At 43.9% G+C, this 15,590-nt stretch overlaps 1 protein-coding gene across 2 annotated transcripts in view; it reads left to right on the plus strand.

Annotated features, from left to right (window-relative positions):
- Window positions 1-11,840, plus strand: part of AP4S1 (adaptor related protein complex 4 subunit sigma 1) — a 66,797-nt gene extending 54,957 nt beyond the window's left edge. The window contains exon 6 of one of the 2 annotated variants that reach the window (XM_054448294.2): window positions 256-759. In XM_054448294.2, coding sequence (XP_054304269.1) covers window positions 256-369 — 114 coding nt within the window. In that variant the 3' untranslated portion in view covers window positions 370-759. Of the gene's footprint in view, window positions 1-255; window positions 760-8,365 lie in introns of those variants that run through there. The other variant, XM_063651500.1, reaches the window with a different exon arrangement.
- Window positions 11,841-15,590: the final 3,750 nt, after the last annotated feature.

Raw genomic sequence — 15,590 nt, forward strand, 5'->3', positions numbered from 1 at the left:
TAGTGGAAACCTCTGGTGCAGTGGTGTCAGGTGGGGCAGGCTGGCCGCTTGGGACCAAGCACGTCAGTGACCTAAATCATTCATGTGCTATGAATACACTCCTGTGCACTCTTCAGTTCCACTCTACCCGCCCGGCTGAAGTGAGGCCTGAAGATTCATGAAGGCTGTTTCTACAGGGAGAGTTTGCCCCATCACATACCTTGGTAGATTTATTTAAGACTTCAAATTTTATGAATTAAGGTGGGTTTTTTTAAGGAACCAATTGATGAACTTCCCAAAATATGCTCAGCCCTGGAGCCCCAGCAGGCTTGCTTTTCTCTAGATAGTTCATCATTCAAAGGAGCTGCCTCCACCACCCCCATCTACTGAATAGCCAGGGGAGGGCACCAATGAACAGCACAATATGGGAGACACACCAACTACTCTTCAAATCAGTGCGTACCTGCTCTACGCATGAAGGTACAGAAAACCTCCACAGCTTTTTCAGTATTTGGTGCCTTTAAAGAGGCCTAAAGACTTGGTTTATTTTGGCTAGAATGGAATGCAGCAGTACTGCCTTCAGGCCTGGACAGCCAGGGGCTCCTTGGGCGCTGTGCTCTAGAGGGCCCACTCTGTGTCTGCTTTGCCAGCACCCTTTCCCCATCATGGGGCAGATGCCCACCAGCCCTCCCTATCCACTGCTTGACCATCCTCTGACTTCTTGGGCCCCTAGAATTTATAAAGTCCCTAGATATCCCAGAACCTGCCACCACGGCCTCTGCAAGCCTCTCCTCCACCTTCACCCCAAGACTGGGGGCAGGAATGATAAGAAGGCTGGGCTAGTAGCTGGGATGTCCCACCTACGTGCCTGGGGAGAGAAGCAAGAGCAGGCTGGAGTCTCTATATTCTTGTGAGGCACAAATATAGGCTAGAATCTAGAATGTTTTCTTGATTTAAAGACATCTTTAGGCCGGGCACAGTGGCTCACGCCAGTAATCCCAGCACTTTGGAGAGCTGAGGCAGGAGGATTGCTTGAGGCCAGGAATTTGAGACCAGCCTGGGCAACATAGGGAGACCCAGTCTCTACAAAAAAATTTAAAAAGCCAGGCATCGGTGGTGTGTGCCTATAGTCCCAACTACTAGGGAGGCTGAGGTGGGAGGATCGCTTGAGCCTGGGGGACTGAGGCTGCAGTGAGCCATGATTGTGCCACTGCACTCCAATCTGGCAACAGAGCAAGACCGTGTCTTTAAAAATAAAAATAAAAACATCTTTACAACATTCCTGTTTGTATTTTATAAACTCTTAAAATCTCAAAGCCTGAGCCGTTGATTCTAGAGCCCTAAAGCTCTGGTGGGTTGTGTGAAAGAACCCTGATTCATGCCCCTTCTATTGCAGTTGAGGGTGGGGTATAGGAAGGGCCTCAATGCTGTGTGCCCGCTCTGTGGCTCCACCAGCATCTGCCATGGTGCTTCCCGGAAGAATGATGGTGTGCAGGCAACAGTGATCAGCACCACCATGGTTTGCAGTCAGGCCTTGATCAGGCCCACTGTGGGGCATCTACCTCTAGTTCCATCAGCTTCCTAAAATCTGAAATACTTTTAGAGATCCGGAAACCAGAATAGGGTTCCTCCAAGTAGGAGATAATGTCAGCCTGATTTAATGAGAAATTGCAAAAATACTTGTTCAAACTGAGGCTATAGGAATACCAGCCAGAAGAACAGATTCTTCAGGGAAGCATCCAGCACTGAAGTGGCAGCTTCTAAATGAACTGAAATTTTCTGCATGTTCTCTCAGAAAGTTACAGTGTTAATTAATTAATAAAATCATTACGGAAGAATTTCTTCTGAGGTATGATGGAGCGTGTGATGACTTCAGGAATGGCTTGATTTTTTTGTTTGTTTGTTTGTTTTTTGAGACAGAGTCTCACTCTCTTGCCCAGGCTGGAGTGCAGTGGTGTGATCTTGGCTCACTGCAACCTCCGCCTCCCAAGTTCAAGCTATTCTCCTGCCTCAGCCTCCCAAGTAGCTGGGACTACAGGCGTGCACCACCACACCTGGCTAGTTTTTTTGTATTTTTAGTAGAGACAGGGTTTTGCCATGTTGGCCAGGCTGGTCTCCAACTTCCGACTTCAGGTGATCCGCCCCCCTTGGCCTCCCAAAGTGCTGGGATTACAGGAGTGAGTCACTACACCCAGCCAGGAATGGCTTGATATTATCAGAAAAGAGTAAACCAGCTCCGCTTTCCCTGAAGGTTATATTTAGAGTCGTAGGAGCCAGATACTTTGGAGCTAGAAGAAACCTACACAATCATCAGGTAAAAACCTTACTTTTAAAAATTAATGTAAAAGAAATTTTTTACAGTCAGGGTCTTGCTCTGTTGCCCAGGCTTGAGTACAGTGTTGTGATCATAGCTCACCACAGCCTCAAACTCCTGGGCTCAAGCAATCCTTCTACCTCAGCTTCCAGAGTAGGAAAACAAAAATATCAAGGAAAAAAAAAATAGATCTAGGAATACAGACACGCACCACCACACCCAGCTGGCTAATTAAAAAAAAATTTTTTTTAATAAAAACAACATTTCACTATGTTGCCTAGGCTGGTCTTGAACTCGGGCTCAAGCGACCCTCTCACCTTGGCCTCCCATAGGGCTGGGTGAGTCACTGTTGGCTGGTGTAAAACCTCCCTTTTTAGATAAAAAGGCTGAGGCCCAAAGAGGTTCTGTGACATGTCCCAATCCATAGAGCTACTTTAGGGCAGAGCTGGTACTAGTTTCTGGGTTTCTAGGGCCCTTGACTCTAGGATTATAAATTGGGTGTGTTAAATTTGACTTTTTTTTTCTTTTTCTTTTTTTCTGAGACAGAGCCTTGCTCTGTCGTCCATGCTGGAGTGCAGCGGTGCAATCTCAACTCACGGCAACCTCCATCTCCCAGGTTCAGGTGATCCTCCTGCCTTAGCCTCCTGAGTAGCTGGAATTACAGGCCTGCCACCATGCCTGGCTAATTTTTATATTTTTAATAGACACAGGGTTTCGTCATTTTGGCCAGGCTGGTCTCGATCCACTGACCTCAAGTGATCTGTCCACCTTGGCCTCCCAAAATGTTGGGATTACAGGTGTGAGCCACTGCACCCGGCCTAAATTTGACATATTTTTAAAAAATTAATCATCTGGAGTAGACTGTGGCAATTTAGTCTCTAATAAAACATTTATAAAATGCCTGTCACCATGGTGCCTTAGTGTCGTCGAAGCTTTTTTGTGAATAAGGGGAGATGTTTTAGAGAAATGCCTTTGGTTGGAGGAGTCAGAAAGGATGAAAAAATTTCAGAGTATCTGTGAATGTCTTGTTGAGAACATGCTCTCCAAAAGTGGAGTTCACATTCAGATTTCAAAACATCTTTTTACCTTTTGAAAATATTAAATGGAAAGCCTCGTTGCCAGAGAGTGAGGACTGGCCTGTGGGTCCGAGGGAACGTGTGCAGCCGTTCCTCCGTGGGAACGTCAGGCACTGAGGGACGAGGGACCCAGGGCCTTCTCCAGCATGGGAGCTCTAGCCAGGGCCATGGTGGGTGATGAGAGTCTTGGATAGGAACAGTCCCCAGGAGTCAGCCAGGACCCCGGAAGATGCGAATGTTGCAAATCTGACAGTTCTGCCTCCAGGTTTTTTTTGGCTCCCACCAGCCTTGACCACTTTCCTGTCTCCTTTAAGGAGCCCGCTAGGTGCCATATTCATCCGCCAGCATTCCTCACCACCAGGTCCCTCTGCTTTAACCCTATTCCTTTTGTTCCATTTTTCTGGGTTCTGTTTTAGTCAGGAATAGTGACAGCAAGTTATGAGAAGCAAGAGAGATTTAGGGGAAAAATGAGAATAATAACAGGCTCATTGACCCACCTCTGACTTTCATATTTAATTTTGCATAAGCCTACATAAACTTTAAGCAAAACCACAGCTGGGTATCCTGTTATTCTCAGAATATGAGTGGGCCTTTAGTGAAAACCTGCTTTAAAAAAAGATAACAGCCAGGCGCAGTGGCTCACGCCTGTAGTCCAAGCACTTTGGGAGGCTGAGGGAGGCGGATCACCTGAGGTCAGGAGTTCGAGACCAGCCTGGCCAACATGGTGAAACCTCATTTCTACTAAAAATACAAAAATTAGCTGGGCGTGGTGGCATGCACCTGTAATCCCAGCTACTCGGGAGGCTGAGGCGGGAGGATCGCTTGAACCTGGGAGGCAGAGGTTAGTGAGCCAAGATTGCACCACTGCTCTCCAGCCTGGGCAACAGAGTAAGACTCCATCTCAAAAAAAAAAAAAAAACAGTCCTTTTCAGTGGCCTAATTAGCAAGAGACAAAATGTGAACAGGGCCGGGCACAGTGGCTCACGCTTGTAATTCCAGCACTTTGTGAGGCCGAGAAAGGGAAAGGCAAAGTGCCTCACTTCAGCCCAGGGGTTCGAGACCAGTCTGGGCAAGATAGTGAAACCCCATCCCTCCAAAAAATACAGAAATTAGATGGGCATGGTAGTGCACCTGTGGTCACAGTTAATTGGGAGGCTGAGGTGGGAGGATCACTTGAGCACAGGAGGTCGAGGCTACAGTGAGCCAAGATTGTGCCACTGCACTCCAGCCTGGGCAACAGAGTAAGACTTTGTCTTAACCAAAAAAAAAAAAAAGTGAACAGAAGACTGTACTATACTACAAGAAGAATGTCTCCAGGACTATGCAGAATCTTCATGATGATGGCCTTCTATATGGTAGTATTTTCTGGGGGAAATGTGAACGCAGTGGCCCTTGGCCACTTATCTAATTTGGTGGCAAATTAAAGTATGAATAATGAGAAAGCAAGTTTTCCCACCCTACATATTTTGTTAAAGAACACTTAGCTAGAATATTTTTTAAAAAAAGAAATAAAATGAGAAACCAAGTGATCTGAGACCCAAGTCTAGAGTTAGAAATTGTAGTTTCTAGGTTGGCCTCTGCCCTGGAATTCCTTTTGAGGTTCCATTTGAGTCTGTGCTGCTCAGTTTCTCACTTATTAAAGGATAATTTGATTGCCACTATGGTGTTAAAATACCCGTGATGGAAAAGTGTTTTATTTTCCAGAGATCAAAATTCCAACGTTGGGGCCAGGCGTGGTGGCTCACGCCTGTAATCCCAGAACTTTGGGAGGCTGAGGCAGGCAGATCACTTGAGGTCAGGAGTTATAGAGACCAGCCTGGCCGACATGGCAAAACCTCGTCTCTACTAAAAATACAAAAAAACTAGCTGGGTGTGGTGGCACATGCCTGTACTCCCAGCTACTCAGGAGGCTGAGGCACAAGAGTTCCTTGAACCTAGGACATGGAGGTTACAGTGAGCCTAGATCACGCCACTCCACTCTAGCCTGAGCAACAGAGAGAAGCTGAGTCTAAAAAAAAATAAAGTTCCAATGTTGGAACCATAAACATTTCAATCACTGTATTTATTTTTATTTTTATTTTTATTTATTTATTCTGAGACAGAGTCTTACTCTGTTGCCCAGGCTGGAGTGCAGTGGCACAATTTTGGCTCTCTGCAACCTCCGTCTCCCAGGTTCAAGTGATTCTCCTGCCTTAGCCTCCCGAGTAGCTGGGATTACAGGCGTGTGCCACCATGCCCAGCTAATTGTTATATTTTTAGTTGAGACAGGGTTTCACCATATTGGCCATGCTGGTCTCAATCTCCTGACCTCAGGTAATCCGCCCGCCTCAGCCTCCCAAAGTGCTGGGATTATAGGTGTGAGCCACCGTGCCCGGCCTCATTTCAATCACTGTAATTAAAAAGTTGATTTCAAGTGGCACTAATATTCCAGGAGCCCTACAATGTTCAATTCCGATCCACATGATGTGAAAATTCAGAAAGGCTCTTAGGTTTCTAGGTTGGGAGAAAGTGGACTTCAGTAACTCCATTCTTTGGGAGATTGTTTCTAGCTCATGTCAGCTCAACCTTAGGGGGCCCATGAAAGAAAACAAGTTGCCTTAGGATCTTTAGAGTCAGTCAAGTTCATTGTAGCCTGAAGGTAAGACTGTCTTTCAGTAGCCATTCTCAGCTCACTACATTAGTATACCAACAGTCTGAGCCCTTCTTACTTCCTCCTATTTCAGATGTCACCATTGCAGTGTGTTTATTCCATGGGCTTAGCATATAGGGTATTTTTTGGTCCCTGCTTACCTGGCATATGGCCTAAATGCCATTACTCTTGGCCTCACCAGGGTGTACAAGTTGCTTATAAACCAAATCAAGATGTAAACAACAGCTGGATTCTTATTTTAAAAGAGTCACATGATTCCAGGGGGAAATCAGCTTTCAGGCCTTTGCCTCACATTGGATTTGGTCTGTAGTTTCCCCATATAGTGCCAGAAAGCTGCATGATTAGAGTTTGAGTCAGATACACAGATACACAGGCAGTCACATGTCCACAGTATACAATGACCTCACTGAGCAAATCATGTTTCCAGGATGTTGGGAAATTGACTTGCTGGAAGACCTTGTCCTTGTTCCTTGTAATGTGGGGATGTCAGTGGTTTATATGATTTAGCAGTAAATTCTGATCTGAATTTCAAAACAATTGGGCAGTTGCTCAAGGGGACATCTGAACAGCAGATCATCTACTTGCCAAAGATGGGGCAGTCCACAGAGCAGCTTGATCCCTGAACTAATTCACGGGTTAAAATTAGATTTCCTTGTATCTCAAAGAAAGTTATCTTGGAGAAGGCTGCATTTTCAAAGGCACTAAGACTTTCATTGCCCTTAGTGAATACAACAGGAAGGTTCTCCAGGCCATTTTCCACGTAGCCACCTGTGCTTCTTAGCTCTGCCTTTCTATATATACCTGGCTGCCCTTCCCACTTTGTCTCACCTAAGTTCTGGCTTCTGGGTCTAGTGAACAGGTTTGAGTCAAAGGCCTAACATTCCAGTCCCAGTTTGGCCATGGGACAAAGCAATCATCTGTATAATTGGAAGACATTATTAATAGGTATATCAGAGTAACGCTTTTTTTTTTTCTGGGTCACTTAAGGACAGTTCCCATGGGCCCTTGGAAAACAGTTTATTCTGCTGGAGGACTATTTGCACAGAGCTTAATGAGATATTCACACAGAGCCTAATAAAAATTTTAAAGTCATTCACCGTTTGTCCTATTCTGTGTAGTTGCCTTCACTAAGCAAATACAGTGTAGACTTTGAATATCTGGTCTGGTTGAAAAAAATCAAATGGGAACAATTCACTTTACAAAGATTTAATTTTGAACTCCGCTAGTGCATTTAATTACCTATTTGTTGAATGAAGTTTATTTGAAGCAATCTGTCAACAATCTGTTTTTGTTTTTGTAACAGACCAGGATCATGCTCTTTTAAGTAGACAGAGAACTTCAGATATTAAGGTGTAGAACTGAGAAACATTTATTGCCATCATCTCATTCCAGTTCCCCTTCTTTCACAAAAGAAGAGTTAGGTATTCAGTTGAAGGGATTCTTGAGGGAAGTATTTAGTTCTTTCTAGTTTGCTAGACATCATAGTCTAACAATATTTTCTTCTTTCCCCATGTCCCATACTAACTTCCCAGTAAGAACACCTGTAAGCCAAAGTGGCTCCATCATTCTCAAATGACTTCTTAGAACTACCCATTTGTAAGAGATACTGTCTTGAAATCCAGAAATTTTATTATGCCCTGCCTTCTACATTCATTTTCTCCTCATAGTTATTTTTACATCAGTCTGTCTGACAGAGAAGATAACTGAAGGTACAAGGCATTTATCTTGGGGTGGAGGTTTGGGGGCTGAGGAGGGAGGTGTCTAGCCCCTCCTGAGGAGCCTGTAAGCAGAGCAGTCAAGCCCAAGCTTTGGGTTTAAATTCAAACCTGGCATTTACTAGCCATGTGACCTTGGACAGTGCTTTGAACCTGTTTGATCCTGGGTAAACTGAGGATAATGTGTAACAACATACAGCAGAGATTTGTAGAGGGCTGAAACTCAACACACTGTCTGGAACAGGAGTATTCAACAAATCGTTGTTAGTATTACTATTATTGTCTGGGAAGACAACATTATTTTTGAGTTAAGGTCATTCTCTTGCCACATGACATTGCTGTGTTCTCTAGCACTTCGTAGACCCCCTATCCCTTTGGATAAAAAATGTAGCTGTTTCATTTTTATCCCTACTTATCCTGTTAGCTTAACCAAGGTGAAACTAGGTATGTATATATGAAGGTAACAATTTCTAATATGGATGCCAGTTTTAAATTTAATTTCAGAAATTCTGTACAAAAAAACCTCATGCTTAGGCTAATTTACACTGGGAACACTCTAGGTTAAGCCATAAATTTTTACTGAATGTTAACAATTTTTAACTTTAAACTAATTTCCTTAATATAACCCTAGATAATGTTTAATTTGGATAAAGTACACATCATTTTGGATGAGATGGTGTTAAATGGCTGCATTGTGGAAACTAACAGGGCAAGAATTCTTGCCCCTCTACTAATTCTTGATAAGATGTCAGAAAGCTGAAAGTAAGTCTCTTCCAGACAACATGGATTTATCAGAAATGCGAGTACCGTGGAATACATCTCAACATCTGTAACCCAGAAGAATCTGGAAGACCACAATTACAAAATGGGGTATCCTTCCAAAGACATTATAAATAGGCATTTTCCACAGTTCCTAAAAAGAAAACAAAACTGTACTTTAAAATATGTACAAAGAAAAAAATTTTTTTAAGCTGAGAGAGTTGTTTTATTTTCTAATTGTAAACATATCTGTCCACTTTAAATTCTGCTGAGCACCTAAGGAACCCGTCTTGGTCTATGCTGCTTTTTGCAAATTGAATTCAGGAATAGCAGGACGGTAGCAGGAAGAAAGTATGGCAGTTTTCTGTCAGCCAATAACGTTTTAAAATTTAAACACAAGGCATTTTGAGTAACGCTGTTTTCTGAAGGCTATTTTTTTTTTTTTTTTTTTTTTGAGACGGAGTCTAGTCTAGCTGTGTCACCCGGCACATTCTCGGCTCACTGCAACCTCCACTTCTGGGGTTCAAGCGATTCTCCTGCCTCAGCCTCCGAGCTGGGACTACAGGCATGCGCTACCACACCTGGCTAATTTTTGTATTTTTAGTAGAGACAGGGTTTTACCATGTTGGCCAGGCTGTCTCAAACTCCTGACCTCAGGTGATCTGCCTGCCTCAGCCTCCCAAAACTCTGGGATTACAGATGAGCCACAGTGCCTGACTTCTGAAGGCTGTCTTATTCCTTTAAAAGGCTTAGTCAAATTTACTTTTTAAGAGGTTTTTGTTTTTGTTTCTGTTTTTTTTAAGACGGAGTCTTGCTCTGTCACCCAGGCTGGAGTGCAGTGGTGTGATCTCAGCTCACTGCAACCTCCACCTCTGGGTTCAAGCAATTCTCCTGCCTCAGCCTCCTGAGTAGCTGCGACTACAAGCATGTGCCACTACGCCCAGCTAATTTTTGTATTTTTAGTAGAGATAGGGTTTCACCATGTTGGCCAGGCTGTTCTTGAACTCCTGACCTCAAGTGATCCACCCGCTTCAGCCTCCCAAAGTGCTGGGATTACAAGCATGAGCCACTGTGCCCAGCCAAGAGGTGTTTTTTGTTTGTTTAAGAGAAGCAGGTCTTGCTGTGTTGTCCAGGCTGGACTGCAGTGGCTATTCACAAGCATGATCATGTTGTACTACAACCTTGAACCTTCCTGGCCTAGCTCTAAAAGCTTTGTAATGTGGGGCTGGTGCAGTGCCTCACACCTGTAACCCCTGCACTTTGGGAGGCTGAGGAAGGAGGATCGCTTGAGGCCAGAAATTCAAGACCAGCCTGGGCAACATAGACCTCATCTCTACAAAAAATGCAAAAATTAGCCGGGTGTGGTGGCACATACCTGTAGTCTCAACTACTTGGGAGTCTGAGGCAGAAGGATTTCTTGAGCCCAGGAGTTCGAGTCTGCAGTGAGCTATGATCGTGTCACAGCACTCCAGCCTGGGTGACAGAGCGAAACCCTGTCTCAAAAATAAAAAAGTCCGAGTGCAGTGGCTCAGGCCTGTAATACCAACATTTTGGGGGGCCAAGGCAGGAGGATTGCTTGAGCCCATTAGTTCAAGACCAGCCTGGGCAACACAGCAAGACCATATCTCTACAAAAAATAAATAATTAGCCAGGTGCGGTGGCTCATGCCTGTAATCCTAGCACTTTGGGAGGCCGAGGCAGTCAGATCACTTGAGGTCAGGAGCTTGAAACCAGCCTGGCCAACATGGTAAAACCTTGTCTCTACTAAAAATACTAAAAAATTAGCCAGGCATGGTGGCAGGCACCTCTAATCTCAGCTATTCAGGAGGCTGAGGCAGTAGAATTGCTTGAACCCAGGAGGCAGAGGTTGCAGTGAGCCGAGATCATGCCACTGCACTCCAGCCTGGGTGACAGAGTGAGACCCTGTCTCTGAAAATAATAACTAATTAAAAAGTTAGCCAGCTGTGGTGGTGAGCACCTGTACTCCTAACTACCCAAGAGGCTGAGGTGGGAGGATTGATCAAGCCCAGGAGTTCGAGGCTGCAGTGAACTATGATCACAACACTGTACTGCAACCTGGGTAATGGAGTGAGGCCCTGCCTCAAAAACACCAAAACAAAACAAAAAAAAACTTTTATAACATGTACCTAACAAAGATGCAGAGTTAAATTTTATTTGCCAGTTTGTAAAAGCCTTTGATATTCATTTTAAGGGCACTTAGTAATTACAATGCCATTGTGCAATTAACTCTATAGAGAACGTTACTTTCAAATAATGGATGGTCAGACATTAAGAGAGCCCCAGAGAGCCCCTACAGCTATCCTTTATGCCCCGCTTTTTGTTTGTGTTTTGGAGACAGCATCTCCCTCTGTCTCCTAGGCCAGAGTGCAGCAGTGTGATCATGCCTCACTGCAGCCTCTAACTCCTGGGCTCAGGTGATCCTCCCACCTCAGCCTCCCGAGTAACTGGGACCACAGGTGCACACCCCCTCCACCCAGCTAATTTTTGTATTTTGTTGTAGAGATAGGGTTTCGCCATGCTGCCGAGACTGGTCTTGAATTCCTGCGGTCACATGATCCATCTGCCTTCGCCTCCCAAAGTGTTGGGATTACAGGCCTGAGCCACTGTGCCCAGTCTTTTTATGCCACGTTTTAAAGGGTTTGCTTATAAGCTTACTGTTAGTGAAATTTAGTTCAAAGTTTAAAAGTAGAATGCAGCCAGGCATGGTGGCTTACACCTATAATCCCAGCACTTTGGGAGGCCGAGGGGGGTAGATCATTTGAGGTCAGGAGTTCAAGACCAGCTTGGCCAACATGGTGAGATGCTGTCTCTACTAAAAATACGAAAAATTAGCTGGGCATGGTGGCACGCGCCTATAATCCCAACTACTTGGGAGGCTGTGGTAGGAGGATCACTTGAACCCAGGAGGCAGAGGTTGCAGTGAGCCGAGATCGAGATCGTGCCACTGCACTCCAGCCTGGGCACAGAGTGAGACTCCGTCTCAAAAAAGTAGAATGCAAGAAAATGCCTCTGTACAGGTAGGCATGAAATGAATCCTTCTCTTCCTCCCTTTTACTCCTCTAACCCCTTCTCCTGCAATGTCTTGAAATAAATTACTGTCATTACAGAAGAGCAATGCACTGCTTCCCCCCGAAACCTTTCTATATGCTTTTGCTACCCAGTTAACAGAAGATATACAGAACTGCCTTAGGCAAAAGTACGTACAGTAGTCCCTCCCTCATCCACTGTTTCGCATTCTGTGGTTTGTGTTACTCACGGTCAACTGAGGTCCCAAAATATTGAATAGAAAATTCCAGAAATAAACAATGTCTACGTTTTAAACTGCATGCCATTCTGAGTAGTGTGATGAAATCTTGCGCCATCCCACTTCATCCTGCTCTGTCTCGCTCCGTCTTGCCCGGGAGGTGAATCGTCCCTTTGTCCAGCATATGCATGCTGTATACACTCCCCACTTGACAGTCATTTAGTAACTGTCTTGGTTACCAGATGGACAGATCATGAGAAGCGTGAGTACAGTACAATAAGGTCTTGAGAGAGACTACATTCATATATATATATATATACTTTTTTTCCCCAATATATATTTTTCCCCTATATATATATATATATATATATATATATACTTTAAAAAGTATGTATATATATACTTTTTTTTTTTTTTTTTTTAAAGACAGGGTTTTGCTCTGTTGCCCAGGCTGCAGTGCAGTGGCACGATTACGGCTCACTGCAGCCTCAACCCCTTGGGTTCAAGCGATCCTCCCATCTCAGCTTCCCAGGTAGCTGGGACCACAGGTGTGTGCCACCCTACTCAGCTAATTTTTTTTATTTTTTGTAGAGACAAGGTCTCCATATGTTGCCCAGGCTAGTCTTGAATTCCTGGGCTCAAGCGAGCCTCCTCACCTCAGCCTCTGAAAGTGCTGGGATTACAGGCATGAGCTACCACACCTGGCCATCTTTTGTTTTTTAAGGGATGGGGTCTCTGTTACCCGGGCTGGATTTGAACTCCTGGGCTCAAGCCATCCTCCTGCTCAGCCTTACAAGTAGCTGGAGCTATAGGTGCACACCACCATGCCCAGCTTTCACATAACTTTCTTACAGTATATTGTAATAATTGTTCTATTATTGTTGTTAATCTTACTGTGCCTAATTTATAAACTTTATCATAGGTATGTATGTATAGGAAAAAACATTCTCTTTCTCTCTCTATATATAGGATTCGGTACTATCCTCAGTTTCAGATATCCCCAGTTTCAGATACCCACTGGGGGTCTTAGAACTTATCCCCCAAGAATAGGGAGGTCTACTATATATATGCATGTAGGGGTGGGAGGTCGGGTGCAATGAAGAAAGTAAAAATCTTTTTCCTTTAAATATAGAGACAGGGTCTCACTATGTTCCCCAGGCTGGTCTCAAACTCCTGGGCTCAAGCAATCCTCTCACCTCAGCCTCCCAAAGTGCAAGAATTACAGGCATGAGCTACCTTGCCTGGCCAAAATCTATTTTTGGTATATTAAGATACTGTCCCAGCCTATGGAATAATCCAATAGTTCATTCTTCTGTGACACTCCAGCCTCTAAAATAGGACATAAATGCATTTTTTCTCTTGAGACAGAGTCTCAGTTGTCCAGGCTGGAATGCAGTGGCATGATCTCAGCTCACTGCAACCTCCGCCTCTGAACTCCCCGGTTCAAGCAGTTCTCCTGCCTCAGCTTCCCGAGCAGCTGGGATTACAGGCGTGCGCCACCACACTGGACTAATTTTTGTATTTTTAGTAGAGATGGGGTTTCATCATGTTGGCCAGGCTGGTCTCAAAACCCTGACCTCAAGTGATTTGCCCGCCTTGACTTCCCAAAGTGCTGGGATTACAGGCGTGAGCCACCGCGCCTGGCCAAATGCACGTTTCAGAGATATCATTCAGCACTGTTCTGTTCAGTTTGTCTGTGTATTGTGGGGGGTAGGCAGCGGAGCCTTTTCTTATCCTATTCTAAAAACCCACTTGCAATATCAAGGTTTATATCTATAAAAACGCAGACAGTCAATAGTGGACTCCAAACCTGAGTTGTTTTTGGACTCGTTCAGGAAGGCAAAAGGAAGGCTTCTGACCTGTGGGAACAATGAGTGGTTTGTGTGTACAGATACACCTTTGTATCAAGTAGCCAAGGTCTGGGGAAAGCCCAGTGTAGACCAAAGTGCTATGGAGGGTCTTTCTCAGACACATTAGTTGGGAAACACTGTCCTAGTTGGTAGGTACTTAATCAGTAGCACATTCAGGTAACTGCTGAAACTGGTACACCAGAGTAGCTAGGGAGTGAACAAAATTAATTTTTGGGTCACACCAAAATAGCAGTTGAATTACATCTCGGCACAGATTTTAGAACCTTGAGAATAACAGTTAAAAAAGATAGTTGGTAGGTATCATAGGAAACAATATTTAAGAACTTACAGTTGAGGTGGAGACCCCGGTAGATGTCTCAGAACACTTGACTCATGCATATCTCTACTTACAGGCTGTGTCGCCATATAACACTAAGATGCTTTAAGTGACTTTTCATACTTATATTTGGTCAGCCTTACCTTGTTCTTGGACTTTTCCTGAGGAAGACTCCTAATATTTCAAAAACAGCTACGATTTTGTATAAACTTTTTGTTTTTATTTTTTCTGAGACAGAGTTTCACTCTTGTTGCCCAAGCTGCAGTGCAATGGCACAATCTCGGCTCACTGCAACCTCCGCCTCCCGGGTTCAAGCGATTCTCCTGCTTCAGCCTTCAGAGTAGCTGGGATTACAGGCATGTGCCACCATGCCCGGCTAATTTTTATATTTTTAGTAGAGACAGGGTTTCACCATGTTGGTCGGGCTGGTCTCAAACTCCTGACCTCAGGTGATCCACCCTGCTCGGCCTCCCAAAGTGCTGGGATTACAGATATGAGCCACCGTACCCTGCCCGATTTTATGTAAAGTTATCAATTTATCTGCTGTAACCACTTGCCAGACCAGGGTTCAGCAAGCTTTTTCTGTAAAGGGCCAAATAGTAAATCTTTGAGGCTTTGTGGGCCATATGGTCTCTGCTAACTACTCAATTCTGCCATTGTAGTGCAAAAGCAACTATGTAAATTGGCTGTGTTTATTTGTGGACACTGAAATTTAAATTTCATAATTTTCACATAGAATATTATTCTTTTGATTTTCTTCCCCCCAAAATTAAAAAATTTTAAAGCCATGCTTAGCCATGGGCCATTGAAAAACAGGCAGCAGGCCATAGTTTGCTAACCCTGGTGCCAGGCTAGTCTTGGTAAAAGCTGACTACTGATAGACATCTTAGAGACTTGTAATTATAGCAGAAGACATCTCTTACAGGAAGAGAATTTGCCTTTTAAACAGGTCGATATTGGGCAATTTCAAACATGCTTTTGGTTCCTTAAAAAACCATTTGAGCCAGGTGTGGTGGTACACATCTGTAATCCCAGCTACTCCAGAAGCTGTGGTGGGAGGATTGCTTGAACCTAGGAGTTTGAGACCAGCCTGGGTAACACAGCAAGAGCCTGTCTTTAAGAGGAAAAGGAAAAAAAAAAAAAAAAAAAAGCTATTTCGCTAAATCAGGCCTAGTATCTTTCCTTTCACTATAAGCACAGATATGGTAATAACTGGAATTTGGAAAATCTACTTTGGAATTTGGAAATGCAGTCCCTTCTTCAAAACCAGAAAACAGCAGTATCCTGGTGTTTTGACACACAACATTTAAAAATCATTCTTTGATCTCACTTATATCCTTACTTACATATCCTTGTAGATACAATAGTTAAGTTGTAGATCTGGTGTTTTTTAAAAAAATTAACACCAAGTAACTGGTCAGTTCTAGCTGAGGCATACTTTAAAACTGAACCCAACCATTGGATCACAAGTGTGTGAATATATATTTCTTCTAGCCTTTCAATTTTAATACCTGTATTTACTATAGAAAAACACATTTCTTTATGTAGTAATTTCAGAAAACTTTGGATGATTCAAAATGACAAGTACCTGGTAAAGCTCTTAAGTCTGATGATTGCATTGAAATAGTCACATGACACAGTTCTG

The sequence above is a fragment of the Pongo pygmaeus genome, chromosome 15 (assembly GCF_028885625.2).
Source record: "Pongo pygmaeus isolate AG05252 chromosome 15, NHGRI_mPonPyg2-v2.0_pri, whole genome shotgun sequence".
In the NCBI taxonomy this organism is placed as follows: domain Eukaryota; kingdom Metazoa; phylum Chordata; class Mammalia; order Primates; family Hominidae; genus Pongo; species Pongo pygmaeus.